At 36.0% G+C, this 17,677-nt stretch overlaps 1 protein-coding gene across 3 annotated transcripts; it reads right to left on the reverse strand.

Moving 5' to 3' along the window:
• Positions 1–3,150: 3,150 nt before the first annotated feature.
• DBF4 (DBF4 zinc finger) lies at positions 3,151–14,657 on the reverse strand. Of its 3 annotated transcripts, XM_039570443.1 has the most exons (10): positions 14,578–14,657; positions 13,430–13,480; positions 12,850–12,919; positions 12,631–12,707; positions 11,169–11,199; positions 10,851–10,893; positions 9,006–9,137; positions 6,426–6,540; positions 5,990–6,117; positions 3,151–4,388 (listed from the first exon to the last, which is right to left on the reverse strand). In XM_039570443.1, the coding sequence occupies exons 2-10, from the start codon at positions 13,472–13,474 to the stop codon at positions 3,323–3,325; spliced, it is 1,707 nt and encodes a 568-aa protein (XP_039426377.1). In that variant the 5' UTR covers positions 13,475–13,480; positions 14,578–14,657; the 3' UTR covers positions 3,151–3,322. The 3 variants fall into 3 exon arrangements, with proteins under 3 accessions (XP_039426377.1, XP_039426397.1, XP_039426387.1); XM_039570463.1 differs by lacking the exon at positions 9,006–9,137; XM_039570453.1 differs by lacking the exon at positions 9,006–9,137 and having other exon boundaries at positions 10,851–10,896.
• Between the last annotated feature and the right edge of the window lie 3,020 nt (positions 14,658–17,677).

Consider the following 17,677-nt stretch of genomic DNA (forward strand, 5'->3'; position numbering starts at 1 on the left):
CCATGGAGCAAAGCCATATGCAGTGCTTGGACAATCCACTGCAAAAACCCAAGCCTATGGCGTAGGTGTAATTGAAGTAAAACACTGCTTCTTCCAATGCTTTATTTCTAAAAGCATGTTTCAACACCTGTATTTCTTCTGATGTTGTTACTACCACCCCAGCTTTGCATTTTCTAGCTACAGTTTCCAGGTTTAAAGTCTTTACTGAAGATCAGTTTGGTCTGTCCCCTGGTCTGAACGCATCCTTACACTGAAGTACCAAACCAGTATAGTGTCTCTGCACAGGCTTTCAGCATTGATATGTGTGTGTGTGTGTATGCACATACCTCCTATTTCAACATTTTAAAGATTATAAAATATTTCACATTCCCAGAAATGTGCTTGCCACACCTATGAAACAAGGAAGATCACTGGGCCACAAGAAAATCACTTAAACAAGAGTACTTTTATGATCTAAAAACCTAGGGGTATTTTTTCAATCAGATGCTAAAATTAAGTAATGTCTGTTTTACACAAGCTTTCACCTTTTTTTTTGATAATTACAATTGTGTGGTTCGTTAAAACTTGGAATCTCACACTGTGTATAAGTGTATGCTGCAGAGTATGGGAGTAGAGCTCCAAATGTCTCTAACTACCACAAAAAGAACAACGGCTAGAACCTTAACACCTGGTTTTGCATAAACATAAGCATTACCTACACCTGCTTCTCAAAGTCACAGAAAGCAAGACAATTCAAAAATGACGTGCTTCAGAAGAAATCTATGTACTTATGAAGAGTTCAAACTGTAATTATATAATACCTAATTATCACAAATACACACTCACAGATAAATAAAGGTTTGCCATTAGAAGTGCAGTTTTAGTGACCAGAGAGGCACTTGTGGTAGTCTTTGTCTGAACTGTTTGACATTTCTCAGAATCACTGCCATGTTTTGAAAATATTCAAGTCTCCTCTCTGTGAGGAAATCAGAGAGACAGATATTCTAGTAACTACCCTTCAATTTTTTTTAAAAATTCTAACATAAATACTTTCAAATTTTTGTAAAAGCTGTTGGGTTTTTTTTTTAAACAAGCTTAAAATATAATAAATACATTAAAATAATTAAATATGCTGAGTAAATCTGTTTCGGAAATAGTTAATAGGCTTACTGTGGCTTGTGATGCCATCTGAATATACTACAAAGGGGACTCTTTAACACAACTAAAGTGACCAGTAAACAAAATCTGCACCATGAATAAAACTGCTTTTTGCAACCAGTAGCAGTGACTCTCCTATCTTGTTCTGGATTACAGTGAATAGTCTTCATATTTTGATGACAAACTTCTGATTTTTTTTTACCCCAACAAGATTTTAAAGCCAGATTCCAATGTGTTTGAAACGTCTCTTTGCAGTGCCTGTTGAGATAATATGTTGTAGGACTGCATCTAATCATATGCAAAACATACACATTGTTTATCTGATGAGTAGATTTACTAACAGTGACTTCTACACTTCACACCTACCATTGCAGCAATCCTTACGTGTATCAATAGCCATGCACGTACACCCCAGTCAGATGGAGACCACCATGGCAGCTAAGGAGCGTGTGCCTTAGGGATGGGAGCAGGGAGGAGGCTGCAAGAGATACTGGCAGATTGTTGGAACGTGTTAGGGGGAAAATGCAAATTATTCTTAATTTTACTTTTAAGACTGAACCAAAAGCTAGAAAAAACCCACAACCAGAAAAACGCCAATCAACCAACCAACCAACCAACAAAAAACCTCAACAAAAAAACCTCCAACCAAACAAAATCATCTCAATAGAAGAAAAACACTCAAAACACTTGTTCCTAAAATAAACAGCATTCACTGAACCAGAAAGCAGTCATTTAATTGTCACTCAAAACAAAGAACAAAGTAATTGCTTCAATCTTCTACCTTAAAGTCCCAGTCCTAGAACACTACATACTAGTAATTTACAGGCAAAAAATAAATACAGACATACACATTTAAGATCAACTCCTTTTTAAAATGGTAATTTCGCTCATTTCTGTAATGGGTTTCTTTATCTTCTGGATGCAAATCCAGATCAGAATTAACTATAAATCAAGCCAGAAGCGACCAGTAAGATGGAGAAACCAAAAGCAGTCCTCACCAGACTGTACACACAATTACATTCACAGGGGAATAAGAAATGTCACCTTTTAGGTGACAGCAACTCCCTAAGCAGCTACTTTCATCATTAAGCTTCCAATTCATACCCTCTCTAAAGGCAAGTAATTTTATGTCATTTTCCTCACCCATTCCTGCACTCCAAGCAGCTTTACCTACCCCTCACAGAAAATAGCCTGTAAAGGACAGACAATAGCAGAGAACATTAAAGCACTTTAACCATAAGAGCACTAAGTCTGAGAATATTAAATGGGCATGAGACAAAAATGCAAACAAGTAATTTATGCAAAAATTAATGAAAGTCATTTCTGTGATTTATATCTCTTACATGACCTTAAGGCACTCTACATTTATTAATAACGTTTTGCCTCTTCTAATTTCATAGTTGTGCCCTCTCATGATTTACAGATACAGAAACTCTGAAAGAAATCAGCTCTGGTAAAGAACTGAATTATTAAAAAAAAAAAAACAACAACAACAAAAAACGGTCTTCCCAACTCTCACTTGTGTCTTTCACTCAGCCTCTGAGTAACCCAATGTGACAGGCTGGCTACTTCGAAAGAAAAATCAAACAAAGGACCCAAGTCAATCAGAAACCTACCTTTCCTGTTGGGTTTTTGTTTGTTTTCCCACAATACACTTTTATACATCTAACTGCTTTCTTAATAGCTGAAATACACAATAGAGCTATTTTTAAGTTAGTAATAATACATCAGAGTAGTCAAAGAATGTAATACATGTTTGTTACTGTGTTCAACCAAATGCCCACAAAACATCAATGATCAGTGAATAATGGACTACCTTATTTACAGTGGAACATCTGATTCTTTTTCATGTGGTTACTCGGAATGTATCATAATCGATGATTTTAGAAAATTATTTTATCTAAATGCAGCTGCATCATGCTTTGCCTAGCAATTTATTTAATCCAAATATGGGGTCAGAGCCTTTTATCAGCCATGATAATGCAGTACCTCTAAAAAAAATCCAAAACACAAGACCAAAACCAAACTTAGTTTTATTTTTCATATATACATATACAGAAGATTTTGCATTAAAAAACTTGAGAACCAAATAATCTGTACATATAATACAGTAATTTAAGTCTTCATTAATAGAATCTTAAATTTTCAAGTCAATCTAAAAATCATTATATTAAATAAACCAATATTAAAATCCAAAAAACGGGGATGAGGATGAAGAGGAAAATAATGACCACATAACATTTGTATTCTGCCCTTCGCCTGTATCATTTATGCTCACTGAACATTTATTCTCAGTGTAACTTGAAAAACCTCCAAATTCTGAGTTTCTTTCACTTGTCTGAAATAACTCCAATAGGGTCTGCAGTGGCGAGCTACAAGAGCTTCTCTTCTCTTCAGGAACAGACAGTCCATCTGAATTCTTTACATATAACTCCATAGTCTGTTTCCAGGTTTCTCTTTTATTCCTTCCCAAGTTAAGCTTCACTTTTCTGTGCAGCTTTCCAGACGGTGAACTGTGGGCAGTGTTGGCAGCTGATGCATTAAGTTCTTTGTTCACAGCAGTATCAGAGACCTCAGCCTTCAGAATGACATTGTGCTGCACTTGTTGATGATTATCACACAAATCAGGATGTTTCTTGACAAACGTAGGATTGGCATCTGTTTTTTTCAAACACTTTGCTGGTAGAACTACTGAATTATTTAATTTTCGTTTTTGCTGCAGTAAGTTTTTGTCTTTTTCATTAAAATGTGTAACTTGGGTGTGAGAATATAAAGTATATGTTCCTTCCTGAAAATACTGTATATTCTTTTTACTTAGATCTGGTTCCAGTATTTCCCTGCTGAATGGCTCAGAAGCTTGAGACAAGTTCTTTGTGTACACTTTGTCAGTTTTCTGAAGGGGCGGCTGTATGGAATTTGATGATACAACAGTCTCTCTTACCTTCACAGTACAGGAGCAATCAGTCTTAATATTTTCATTATTAATTCTGAACTTACTTTTCAGTTCTGAAGGTTGTGATGGGTGACAGTAAAGAACTGAACAGACAGATGCAGAAACAGGGGTAGGTATTGGCACAGAATTTGGTTGCACTTCTGCAGGCTGGCGATCCAGTTTGAGTGCCTGCATTGCAGTATCCTTCCATGAGTAAGTTTTCAAAGAAATGCGTTGCTTTTTCAGTCGCTCTTTCAGCTCATCTGGTCTGGTTATCTTTCCAATTATAGGAGAAAAATATCCTGTGCTACATTTTGTCCTACAGTGAAATTGTTTAAAAATATTAACAAACGTAAAAAACCCCATGCAACATAACTCCATAGGCAACTGATTCTGGAAACTAACTACTGATTTTAGAACTAACAAAAGAGTTTTTGTTTTTACTCTTCAAGGAAAGATATATTTAGGGTAGTAACGTGGTGATGATCTGTTTACCCATTGCTTTTCTGATCCCCTATTGTTCCCCCCACTTTCCCCTGCTCCTGGCCCTGGCCCCTGCCTTGGGCTCTCCCTGCTGGTTCCTGTACCCCAACTCCACCCATGGACTGCCCCTGAGAAAAAGCCCCTGCGCCCGGATCGCAGGGTCCCTCTGCCTCTGGGGGTCGCCAGGACAAGATGTAACCATTAAAGGCCCTCTGAACCCCCCAATGGACACCCTTCTCGCCTCCTTCGCCGTCACTGTGCTGTAGAGCTGAGAGCTGCCAGGGCAAAACCACGGAGTCGTCTGAAATGGACTACGGGAAGGCGAAATGGTCGCACTGCCCAAAGCAGCTCTGCTGAGCTCTCAGGGAAAGCTGCAGCTTGCTAAACCAAACCTAGCACTACAACAGTAACACACTATTTCTACAGGACCGGAGCATCTATAGTTGAATTTGATATTTTCTTACTGATTTCTACAGCTCATAAAATTGTTTTAAAAACACACAAAGTAGTCTAGTATTTCAGTAAATCTCAATTTACGGTGGCATTAAGAACAAAAGTTAGTGAATATAATGCAATGGCTATAAATACTTACAAATATTCTATGATATATACACAAAATTAACATAATTTTCCTGACAGGATTTCAAGCCTAACAACTCTTGAGTATTTTGAAATCATAAAAGAAATAAAGGCTTGCTTTCATTACGCTATCAGTTGTTTGATTCTGTTCACATTTCCTTTGATTTCACTAAGAATATACCTTTATTTCTTCATTACTTGCCTTTTTTTTTAAATAAATAAACAAGAATTCCTTATCTCCTGACTCATTTGCAAAAAATCAGAGCAACCGTGAATAATGTTACTGTTCATGTAACAAAGACCCTGGTGCCTACAGTTCAAGACACCAAACAAGCCTTTCTCACCCTTTCAAGCTCTTGAGCTACAAGGAACGAAGTGACATTTGCTTTCTCTGCTCTGCACAGGCAGCACACAAGCTAAGAGGTTTAGAGTACAGGCAGAAAGTTTTTCCACAGGTAAGGAGATCAGATTGACTGATTTGCTGTCCTTTGACTTAGACTACCAAAAATGACAGAAAGCATTCAGAGCAAGATGTCCAGACATTGCTGTCTTTCTGATAGCAGTATTTCAGTACAGCAGATTTTGCTTTATAGAAGCTGAAGATAGGTAGGACAACTTCTGGCAAAATTCAGTCTCATCTTTCTCTGATGTCATCTGCACTTCTGATTGTTTTTTTTCCTAAATTCTGCTTTACAGAACTGATTTGCCAGGTACAGCTGCATTGCAAATTTCCATTATTTATTTCAGAGTTCAAAACATGAATTTATCCTATTCTATTCAGATCAAGAATTTCAGGACTATCTTTATGTTCAATGTCGTGACTCACAGAGTCTTTAGAATTTATAAAATGTAACTCACCTTTTTATTTTTCCTGTATCATCATCTTTGTATGCAACAAACTCATAAACTAACTTTGAGATTATATCATCAACAACTTTATACTGTGTGCTTTGTGCAAAATTTCGGTGCCGCTCACTTTCAAGATGCTGCAATAAAGAGAAAACATGAAACAAATCTAAGACTACAGATACAAATATACAAGTCAGCAGTACAAGAAGGAGCAAGTAAATATCATTAATTTACTACTAGCATCTCCAAGACATCAATTACTAGTGCCTTCAGCTATCAGAGATAGGTTTTAATTCTTAATTGCTTCTTCTAACATGGGAAAAAATACTCATTTGCTGGTTATTCAGAAAAATATTTTAAAATAAAAAATTATAGAGAAACGTCTGGTGATACCACACTTAAGAGATATGATGGTATCAAAGCATATACTTGACATTTCACATACTGTTTGCAGATCTTCATATTTCTTCCCACAGCATTCACAATATCCTCTCTTTTTTTTGTCCTTCTGAGGAAAGTGAACAGGCATTCCACAGTCCTTGTCACTGTTTATTTTGTTTCTGTTAAGAGAATATTTATGAGTCTTAAATATGGGACTGAGTGCTCAGCTTGCCTCTCACAGTATGTTCATTCTTACATACTTAAAAAAAAAAAAAAAAACAAACCCCAAACAAACCTCTATTTCCCCTTAAACTACATTATTTTAGTCAACGCTTATTAAAAACAAAGAGAAAAGTTATGCACAGATTTAAAATCAAACAAACAAAACCCAGAAACATTTACTGCAAGAAGACAGGCAGACCCAGCGGAATTATATGTACGCATAAAACATCCAGGTTAGTACAGATGTACTACCATCACTGACTCAGAATAAATAACACAAAATTGCTAAACAAATAAAAATCAAAGGACATTTAAAAATCTCTGTGCACAGATGATAAAACCCAAACTAGAAACAGAAAAATAGAAAAGCATTTTAACACCCACTGTCAGTATTTTTGAAGCCTAGAAAACACACATCTGAGAAAGATGACCTCTCCTCAGTCTCTGGCAAAAGTAACAGCCATATTTGTTGGTTAAACATAATTTTGAATATGCTGACCTAATGCCATTTTGTCCTGTTTTTCTAGGTACAGGCTAAGTGGGAATGCAAAAAAGTGAACCTGAAGTTCTTCCTGGACATTAAAATATGAAGAGGTTCTCAGTAGCTGCTCCATGACCTTCAGAGTCCTCATCTGGGGAGACCTACTGCTTGCTGCAATCCACTATTAAACCACCTAAGGCTGATATGCCAGCAATAAAGCAAAGTCATCAATCTCTACTTCCCTTTTACTTTGGAGGAATAGTGCCATCTCCCTGTTTAGCCAAAAATCACTCCGACAGATTTCAGAAAATCTGCCTTGAAAAATCTCTAGCTTACAAAGCATAGCAATGTATTGTTAACATCCTGACCCAGCACTTCTTTGGTTCCTCAGGACAGGGAACCCCAGTGTGTGCTTTAACTGTTACATCAGCCTTCACACCTTCCCTCTGCAAAACAGTAAAACTCTTAGAGAATCAGTAAAGCAGGATATAACCAATAGAATGGATCATATGAAGACTGAATATGTCTGCAGGTCTTGCCCAATGCAGAAGCAAGTAGAACTAACAACTTCGTTTCAACAAGCTTTTCTCCCAGGTAAAGATAAAACAAGTGAACATTCCCCTCTCTCTCTCTTCCAAAACTGACATTGCTCACAACTGAGTATGAAATAATTTCCCACCTAAACATCTCTTTGGTATGTGCCCACCTGAAGTATTAATTAGGAATATTTATTCAAACATAAATTCTGAAATTTTTACTCTATCACATTCCTTAATCCGTCTAAACAAAAACTGCCTTTATGGTTTTTTAACGGTTTAAAAAGAATGGGTCTTTCCAACCTCCTCTGAAGAGACACAATCAGAAATTTCCTTATTAATACAGCAGTCACCCTTGCAATATATGTTTTTTGCTTATTCATATTACCTTCATTGCAACTAAAAAAAAAAAAAAAAAAAAAAAAAAAAAAAAAAAAAAAGGCATTATGGCAACATCAGCTAAAACCTCCAGCACTGTATTAAGGTCAAGACTGGACAAAACTGTGGAGAAGCCGTTTTATAAAGAAAACAGGTATCACAGCTAATTAAGTCTTCAGCCCCCCAAAAAAAGAAAAGCAGCAACTTACTAAATACAGAAAGTTCCACATATGGCAAAGCTACCCTTTGCCTAAACATATTTAGTCTCTCACAGGAATCAATTTAAGAAGTCGATGAAATAAGCTAGGTAGAAAAGATTTTTAAAAACCACACTGATTCACAAAAAACAATTAAGACTCTTAAATATAAGTTTCAAATCATAAAATTGATTTGCTGAAGTTCTAACTGCATCTGTAGCGCTCAAATAGAGCCTGAATGCCAAAATGTAGGACAAACGCTGTAAAAAAACCTGCAATTTTACTGGGCAGCTGGCATCCACTTTTCATCTTTGAAGAGTTGAAGCAGTATTAGCAGTTAATCTAGTTTCTGTAAATTATCAACAATATGCGCTCTTTATCAACAATGGTTAGGCACTGTGATTGAGTATCACTGCTTTAAAAAATTTAACTAATTATTTCAGTACTGTACGGATAAATACAAAAGAAGCCTCAAGAAACCCACTTCCTGTGAAATACTTACTGAATAGCATCCAAGAGGAAGACAAAGAAGAAACCAGTGGCAGAAAGGAAAAAAATACCTTACGCTGACCCACAGTGAAAGGAGAAGGCCACATTTTTGAATGTATGCAGTTCTATGCCCCAAAAAAAGGATTAAAGACAGGACAAAGAGGGGACAGATAGAGAGACGGACACTAACAGTGTAGTAAATACATAAGCTGAGACATGGCATTAAATAGCACAGAAAATTAGAAGAAGAGCAATTATTTTAGAACACAATTAGTAATGAAATGATTTAGAGAACAACCCTCTCCTCTACCCACATGTCGATAACAAAGTTTTCAACAAACCTTTGCTTAGACTGAGTTTGCTTTTGACCAGAAGGATACTTCTTATCCACCTCAAATGGACTATATGGCTTTGGAACACAATAGTTCAGAAATGGAAAACTCAGTAACTGCAGGTAAAATGGTCGATACTGGCTGCATTAACATAAAACAAGCGCATGAGAACCATCAAAACCAGAAAAAGGGCTACATTGCATACATTACTCCAGGTCCAAAATCTTGAGAAGGTGTTTCTCTTTTACATATGTCATACACAGAACGCTAAGCAGATAAATATTTTAGACTAAGTAATTCATTCCCTCCTTGATACTTTCCTTCAGTTTCCACAGCTGTCTTACACATTCCTTGGGATATGACTTGTGTGCCTATTAATTGTGAGTTGGGTAACCAGTAAACCCAAGAATAATTTGGGCAACAGTGCATTTGTGCTCCTGAGAAGTAGCTACATCAGTTCCCAACATCCAATGCATTTTTTTTCTCATTTTACCATTTTCTTAAAAAAAAAAAGTAATCAATTCACCATTCAAAATATAAAAACTGACCATCTCATTTTTCAGAAAAATAATATTCCTGTACACCACTGTACTTTCAGAGATACCAGAACTTGCAACTATACCAATGCTCTGAATATATTAAGAACTTTTAAAATAGGGCATGTCAAAAGCTCACATCCTGAATAATCATTTGACTGAAATGCTGATGGCAGAGTTGTCTGATTTCTTCCCCACATTACTGTTATAAGCTACCCAGGCAAAACTACAACAGCAAGTCTGGAAAACATAATAGCAACAGCGAACCATCATGTTCTGCTTCTGAACCGTTACTTATGTTGCATAAACATTAAAAAACATTATGTTACATAAATATTTAGGAGTGTTTCAAGTGTTTAGTACGCCACTACATTGTGAAGTCAAATTCACATATATTTATATATGAATTTCTTGTTCTTACAACTGTGTTGGTTAAATTCTCCCCACTATCCTCAGGTCCCTCATTCCTGTTGCACCAACTCAGTGTACAACTGGGTTTAGATCTCTTTTTTCAATACAGGAAAGCATCAGAGAAATCAGGTCTAAGAATTTAGCGCATATAAACAACATCATAACTCAGAAGTTAGTTAGGGATTTAAAGGTGCAAATTATGCTGTGCAGAACTGAACCTTTTTTTACAATTCATTGTTCTCACAACTTCTGGCTAACTGGCATTTTCTTACACAACCAAGACTGATTGATTACAGGACCAGAAAGACGTGAAATTTTTCAAGGCTGAAAGTATCAGATTGCGTACTATTGTGGATTCTGAAGTCAGATTAATAGCTTGTAACTTTTCCCTTTAAAAAGAAATGACTGAACAGGAAATTAAACCTAATTTCTATTAATTATTTTAACTAACAACTTCTCTTTCCTTACATCTGAAGGGTGTCAGCAGGAGATAAATGTAATTGAGTTGGGACTACATGACTGGAATTCAGTATGCAAAGTTTTATTGGCCTTTTGGGCTATAGGATTTGGATTTAAGGAAAGATGTAAAGGTTCAGGTTTCCCTTTCACTCATACAGTCCTTGGTAGGAAGTAGACTGAAGAACCCACTCTCATGATCTACAAACTGGAGTTACCTGTTAACTTGCCACTTCCATCACCTACTGCAAATATTCCCTACTATACTACTACTTAGTCAATCTCATTTGGTGGCTAGACACATTTGTATGTTATTATAAGAGAGCAGTACACTTGACATTTGAAGTCAGGAAGTTGAAAGAAATTAAGATTTAAGGACACACTTTCTCAAGTAATTCTGAATTACTCAGTTTGAGAATCACATTACTGAATGCACGAAGAGAACACTTACCGACTCCTATCTTCCACCCTGATAAATGGACTTTTCAGTCTACCTGCTCAAGGGGGGAGAAAAGGAAATCAATAGATAATTACTTTTCATCCTTTATCATGCTACCCCAGTAGCTTAAAAAATAAGCAGACTTCATTTTAGAGCTCATTATGTACAGGTTTTGACAAACTCATGATTTCCACAGAAGTTCTTCTACATGCTTCTGTTGGACATACAAATTGGAATACAGCACCACATTTGACCACATGAGAACTGTAGCACATTCTTAAGCATTCAGAAAGTCAAGCCAGAAACCTCTACAATTATTGAAGTACTTACTTTTCGACTTCTGAGCAGTAACTTGTTTTCCCTATTGAAAAAAGAGAGATGGTATAAAATCCCTGTGAGTATTTTTCTGCACTTTACTTAAAGATTTAGCTGTAGATAATTTAAGTTATGAGAGTCTCCCTGTGTTAATCATGACTTCATACACTCATGATGACTTTTGCAGGAAACTAAGCTCACTAGGACTTTGAAATAAGGTAACATGTTTCCCCAAAGAAATATTTATTTCTACACTAAAAAAAAAGAAGTGTTCTCCTTCAGATGCCTCAATTTATTTTTCCTAAAAGCAAATCTAAACAAAGAAACTAAGAAAGGTAAATTTATACACTTACTCTCTCCACCCTGAAACTACCTTGCCATGGTTTAAAGTTCAGCCTTTAATACAGATAGCATTTTTACAACACTTTATAAATCCTAATTAACTGCAAGCTGCAAAATGCCACCAAAACCTGTAGAACAGCAAGCATCTCCAATTAATACAATTCTTTTCATTTGAATGGATTTACATGGACTGGGTCTTTTATTATTTTTAGCAATGAAGACTAAAATTTAGAGGAATATTTTGTCTTAAAGTGAAGCCTACAATCAAGCATTAGCTGTTAATTTTAATTGCTTCTGGTAAAGGTACAAACTCATTTTATACTATTTGCAAAACAACCTCACCTGCTATCCATGAACACAGTGATGATTTGGCAGAGGATTTTATGTAGCCTCAATAACTAGCCAATATTACATTCCGAAACAAAGTAACACACCCCAGGTAGTTTGGTTCCACATTTACTTATCAGGCCCCATGGCTAAACTAGACAATTGTGCAAATTACAGAGCAACTGCAGATGAAGCACGCAAGAGCTACAAGCTTTAATGTCATTTTCACATGCCAACTGCATATTATTGGCAGAAGAGCTTGAAGATGCTTTATGCTAGTTCTTTACAAAAGAAGAGTTGCAGATTCCCTATAGAGACCTAGCTTCTCCAGGAAACGTAACTATGATTTTTCGGAATGGCCCATCAAAATGAAAGCATTTCTAATCACTGTGTCACAAGGAAAATTATACAAGGCAACTTAGCTGCCATCTACATCATATTAAAGCCGCAATACATTTTATTATTTGTTACTTTTGAGGCAAGCAGAATGAAAACTTCAGACAGTTCAGCACTTCTGATAGTTAGATATCCTTTGCAACAGCACAGGTCTACAAATTACACAATCAATGCTACTATTAAAGCTATTTTTAAATAACGTTGAAATACACAGCAAATACTTTTTATCTTTCAAAGATGGTTTTTAAACATCTTACAACATACTAGTCTGTGAAAAACTGAAAATGAGCAATACCTTCATTAAAATAAGATCTACAGGCTTCACAGTAGGCAGTACTTAGTACTTTAGTACTTAAGTGTTTTCTTAGTTAATGAAACAAATGGCATTTTTATAAATGGCAGAGGCACTTACCACATCTTTAGAAGAACTGCCTGCTCTTTTGATTAGATAGAGCTCCCTTTTCTTTTGTTCAATGCAATTCTTAACATCTGGCAAAAAGAGGGAGAATTATACTCAGTTAATTCAATTTTTGTATGTTTGACATAATTTTTAATATTTCGAATTCAACAAAAGAAAAGTTAAATAAACATTACAAGTTCAAGGCAGGCTTCATCCAACAAAAATATTTACCATCAATATGAAGGATCTTCACTCCCCAACTCAAAGCATTGGACAGTATACTACCAGAAGGGATTAAGTCCTGCAAGCAATAAATTATATTAATAATCTTAAACAATGCATAGTAGATTACTTAAAAGAATTACAAATACAACATATAATATGAAAGCTGAGATTAAAATGCAGATGCTTTGCTTCTTAGCCAAAAGACTATCACTCTCCTAGACTCCTCTTCTGTCTCTGTATTACAGCACCTCACCACCAGAAGAATATATTTAAACCTTCAGAAAACCAAAACTGTTCTTTATTGTCACATTTTATAGTAAGATTTGAAGACAGTGAATTTACACATTAACTTCATGAACACCTCTCAAATGCTAGTTATATTAGCAATCCTGACAAATTTTAATACTTGTCCTAAGACTCCAGACATTCAATTCCTCAGGAAGTACCCAGAAAACATACCTGACACTTCACTTCCATGGCTGACTTCTCTCTAAAACCACTAAGATCACTTTTACTACCGCTTGTTTTCTAGAAGAACAAACCACCAAAGGTTCTGAAGCACAAATTTGTTGATAATTTGACTTACCTGTTCTTTGATTGCTTTTTCAACCAAGGATTTTCCTCTGCTCATACGTACCTACATTAAAACAGAAACACACTTGTAACAAAGTGAGACAAATTATATTGCTCTCAAAAAATACACGTTAGATACAAGGGTCTCCTTTTGTTCATTATATTTTTCAATAATGTGCATTTTTCTCACAAAGTTATGGTTGATACAGTCTAAGGGGAAAAATCCCAAAACCAAAAAACCCCCAACAAGTAATCCTTTTCAGCCAAAGCAGGCCACTGCAATATTAGGGCTGGAACAACACAGATGGTGGGAATAAGCAGCCAGTGACACAGACCAGGAGATGAGGTTTCATCAGCTGAACTTGTGAAAATTAAGCTAACAGTCATGAATATAATCATAGCCTCTGTGTTATCCCCTGCTTTTCCATCACCAGTGCATTTCCTTTTTCTACTTTTTGCTGCTTATTCATAATGAGCTGGCTTTACCTATGCAGGTTGTTTGCAAAACGAGGTGCCCTCACCTATGCAATACATAGACCAGCCTGCAGCCTGGATGTTTCTAAATAAGCACCATATATATAGTATAGCTAAGTATTTCAACCGTATTCTGAAAGGACACAAGACTTGCCCATGTAAGCAACTTCACATAAACCTGAATAAGTTCAGATACTAACTGTTGCAATTAATGTGATCCCCTAAGAAAGAGCTCAGAGAAACTTAACATTCATAATGCCCAATTTTAATTACTTCCTACTACTATCAGAGTGTTTCTGCAGGTATCAGCATTAACAACATGTAATCAGCCAGATTTTAATAGGCCATGCTGCAAAAGAGACAGGAATCACTGGATGTCATCACATGCCTGATCCAGCTGTCAAACATGACATCAATGTTGTAAGTCAGACATACTACATTAGAACAGATTTGAGTGTACTCTGCTTACTTGCAAAAATGGCTCCTTTTTAAAATTAGTTTCAAAAAAATTGCTGAATTAGTTTGAGTTAGTTAACAAGTTAGCCTGAATAAGCGTAAAAGTATGTTTGAAAGAAATCCCCTTATTCACCCAAGGAACTGCTGCCACCTTTACGAAACAAAATAGGAGAAAAATTGAAAGAGCATATCCCATGGGTTGCACCTGATTTGCTTTACTGAGAAACTTACTGTATCTACTATCTTAAATGAACTTCCATCATTTCGATCTTTTCGGTTGCTAGGATGAGGTGAACCATTTCCTCCGTTAGGCGCAGATTCTGGACTAGGAACAGGAGAAATCTGGCCAAGAGCTGGTGCAAATTTCGCCTCCTTTTTATTAGTCACCAGATAGTTGATATCTTTACTAAGAAAACTCTCCACTCTCTAAATATAAAGATATAAAGAAAATAATTAATTCAGGACAATAGATCAGTAACTCAATTTTACATTGAATATTTTAAAGGAAAGTGATAAAACTTCTAAAACAATGAAGTTCAAAACCACTGAATTAACAAGAAAAGATTTTCTAAATATCTGGATGACAATGACAACTAAGTTGTACTTGCGTCTTACCAGTCACAAACTCCAATTTCAGTCCCTTAATTTCGTAATCTTTATCAAAAGAGCTCTGCTTTGTTTTGATTATTATAATTTTTTTACTACCTACCTGTAATACTTTCCAAGTATAAGAATGTAAACATTGTATTAAGTAATAACAGACTAATTCAGACTATGGAAAACAATTATCTCTAATTTTAGGTAACAGAAATTATACAGAAGTGTTCAGCTAAACTTTAAGGCAGGTGTTTGCAAATGTAATTTACAGTCTGCAAGGAGCTATAAATTTACTGAGTTTAGAACTAGCAGAAAAACTAAAATTTCAGGATAGCTACCATGTTTCACACCTATATTATTCATAACACTTCTCAAAAAAGTAAAATGTAAAGTAGATTCATATTCTTATACTCAGTAATATAAAAATGTGATTATTCTGCATTTACTCTCTTCCATCTTGCTCCTTCAGTGTTTCATTGCCAACTACAGTGTGATTATCAGGTATCTGCCTTGTTATTTCATGTCAGTTTGTATAGTTTGAAGTATTTTCCTCTTTTCCACTAATCAGTGTGGAATGCACAAATCACACAGCTTGAAACAGTACCTTTCAATTCTGTTCTATGTACCTTTTACAGAAACAGGACATACAGAGAGAAGCACTTCTGAGTGCATTCCACACAAGTAACAATGAAACATGGTAATTGATATTGAGGGTGTTGAGCACCTCAGATTGAGGCATTTACTCCTCAGAATAAGGCAAAAAAACTTTCTTTTCAGTCTTTGAGTTTTGAACTTACTTTTCACACATGAATGCCTAAAATTCTGGTTTAGAAAGACAAATGACAGCGTGCACTTATTTGATGTTAAATGTAAAAAAATGCACTTAACTCAAAACTGTGTTATTGCTATTCCTTACTGCTACTATGATTTCAGACAAGTACCAATTTCATAAAGCTGCTCAGTGTCCCTCTAAGGTCAAAGAAGTATTGCCAAAGCAATGTTCAGAACAACTAGCAATTTAAGCAGATCCCTTCTGCCTCTGTGCTTGAAAGGTGTTTAGTAATACAAGCAATGCAATTAACATTATTATCATATCCTGTACTTGCTTGTATCAAAGAGTACCTTCCACACAGAAGAGAGAATTAGGAAAAATATTAGTAAGATGCTTGTAAAATTTATTAGTTAAGTAAGAGTATTCAAAAATACTCACCAAGATACTCTGCACAAAAAGTAGTTAGTGAAGTTACTGACTTACAGTAAACATATACAAAACTCTTCCTTTAATCTCTTTCAGGTTCAGCTGAACACTTAGTTGTAACACATAAACACGCCAATATAGTCAGAAGCAGCAGAAGAAAAATCACCTCAAACAATGAACCCTAATAAATTCGGATAAAATTTTAAGCCAAGTAAATAATTTTGTTTGAAAACAAAACTTCCGAACAAGAACTTTTGTTCCAATCAGTAAAGCAGCTTCTCTTGAAAAACCACAGAATAATTTGTTGATAAGCTCATTGTTTGTACTAAAGTTTAAGACAAACAGAGAAAAATAAGACCCCATCTCAGATAAGTACAAACATTAAAATGCAGTCACAAAGAACACAAAAAAGACATTCCACATACGTACATTTTCTTCCAGGTTCATACAGGTCTCTATTATTAACTTACCCCTCCCAGCTCTTTGAGGTCCTTCTCTAACTTTTCAGAGATCACATTTGACGGGATATCGAGGTAAAACACCTTCCCAGTGAGCGGCTTAAATTTTAGTTTCTCTGGTTTTCCTGTGTCTTTTTTCACATTCTTCAGGGAAGATTTTATCTTTTCTGGTTTTGCTTGTATTCCATCTGCTGAAAGAAAAAAAGAAAAGGCAATTTAGACAGAACTGAGTTTTGGTTTTATTTGCAAAAAGGAAAATTCCTAAATTATGGAAATGGATGGAGCAAGCTTCTATAGAATAGCTTGGGCTGGAATGGGCCTTATAGATCCTGTAGTTTCAACTTCCCTGCAAGGGAGGGGCAGGGACACCTTTCACTAGAACAAGTTGCTCGAACTATAATTGCACATATTGGTTTTACATTGGTTTTTCTTCCTCACTGACTTGCTCCTAATTGCTTATTTTCTGGAGAAGCTCAAGACAATGAGAGCTGCTACAGGAAGTGAGCAGGCCTCGTCTGAAGACAAAAAGGCAACATGCAAAATAGTCCCTGTTAAGTATTACTTCCCTCCCTGAAACAGTCTTAGATAGGAAAGGGAGCAGAACCACTACTCATGCTACAAAATTCTCTAAGTAAGGTTTACGAGCACACTAAATAAGGCAGGAACAACAGCCAGTTTTGTAGGATCTGGAAGATAAAAAAACCAAGATAAACGAGAAAATGGAGAGGCATAGGTTGGTGTAACTGATATTGAATCTAAACAGAAAAGATGGGTGCTAAGCAAGCATGCAAGAAAAACTCTGTAGATGATCAGGGATCAAATATGGTGTTATACTCAGCACATACATGCCAGGGGAGTTCAAAAATTAACACACTAAACACTGGAATTAATACTGGAGCATGCATATTAAACTTCTCAGGGATAATTAAAAGTTTGGAGCGCATTAGTAGGCTGTAATAACAACAAAGAGTCTCTCTCGCAAAGGGGGTGCGTTCTCACACCCTGGGCCTAAGGAGCCCTCCATGCAAATACCAGAGAAGCGCTGCCCGCGGGCAGCAGCTCGCCCAGCAGCGGCCCG

Source organism: Corvus cornix, chromosome 2 (genome assembly GCF_000738735.6).
Source record: "Corvus cornix cornix isolate S_Up_H32 chromosome 2, ASM73873v5, whole genome shotgun sequence".
In the NCBI taxonomy this organism is placed as follows: domain Eukaryota; kingdom Metazoa; phylum Chordata; class Aves; order Passeriformes; family Corvidae; genus Corvus; species Corvus cornix.

Bases quoted from the DNA above. Each gene is read 5' to 3' on its own strand.
- DBF4 (XM_039570443.1), bottom strand. From the start codon at position 13,474: ATGAGCAGAGGAAAATCCTTGGTTGAAAAAGCAATCAAAGAACAG. The intron at 12,920-13,429 runs GTAAGTCAAATT...TATTGCTTGCAG, and splicing joins AAAAAGCAATCAAAGAACAG to GACTTAATCCCTTCTGGTAG. The intron at 6,118-6,425 runs GTATGTGAAATG...TCTTTATTGCAG, and splicing joins AATATGAAGATCTGCAAACA to CATCTTGAAAGTGAGCGGCA.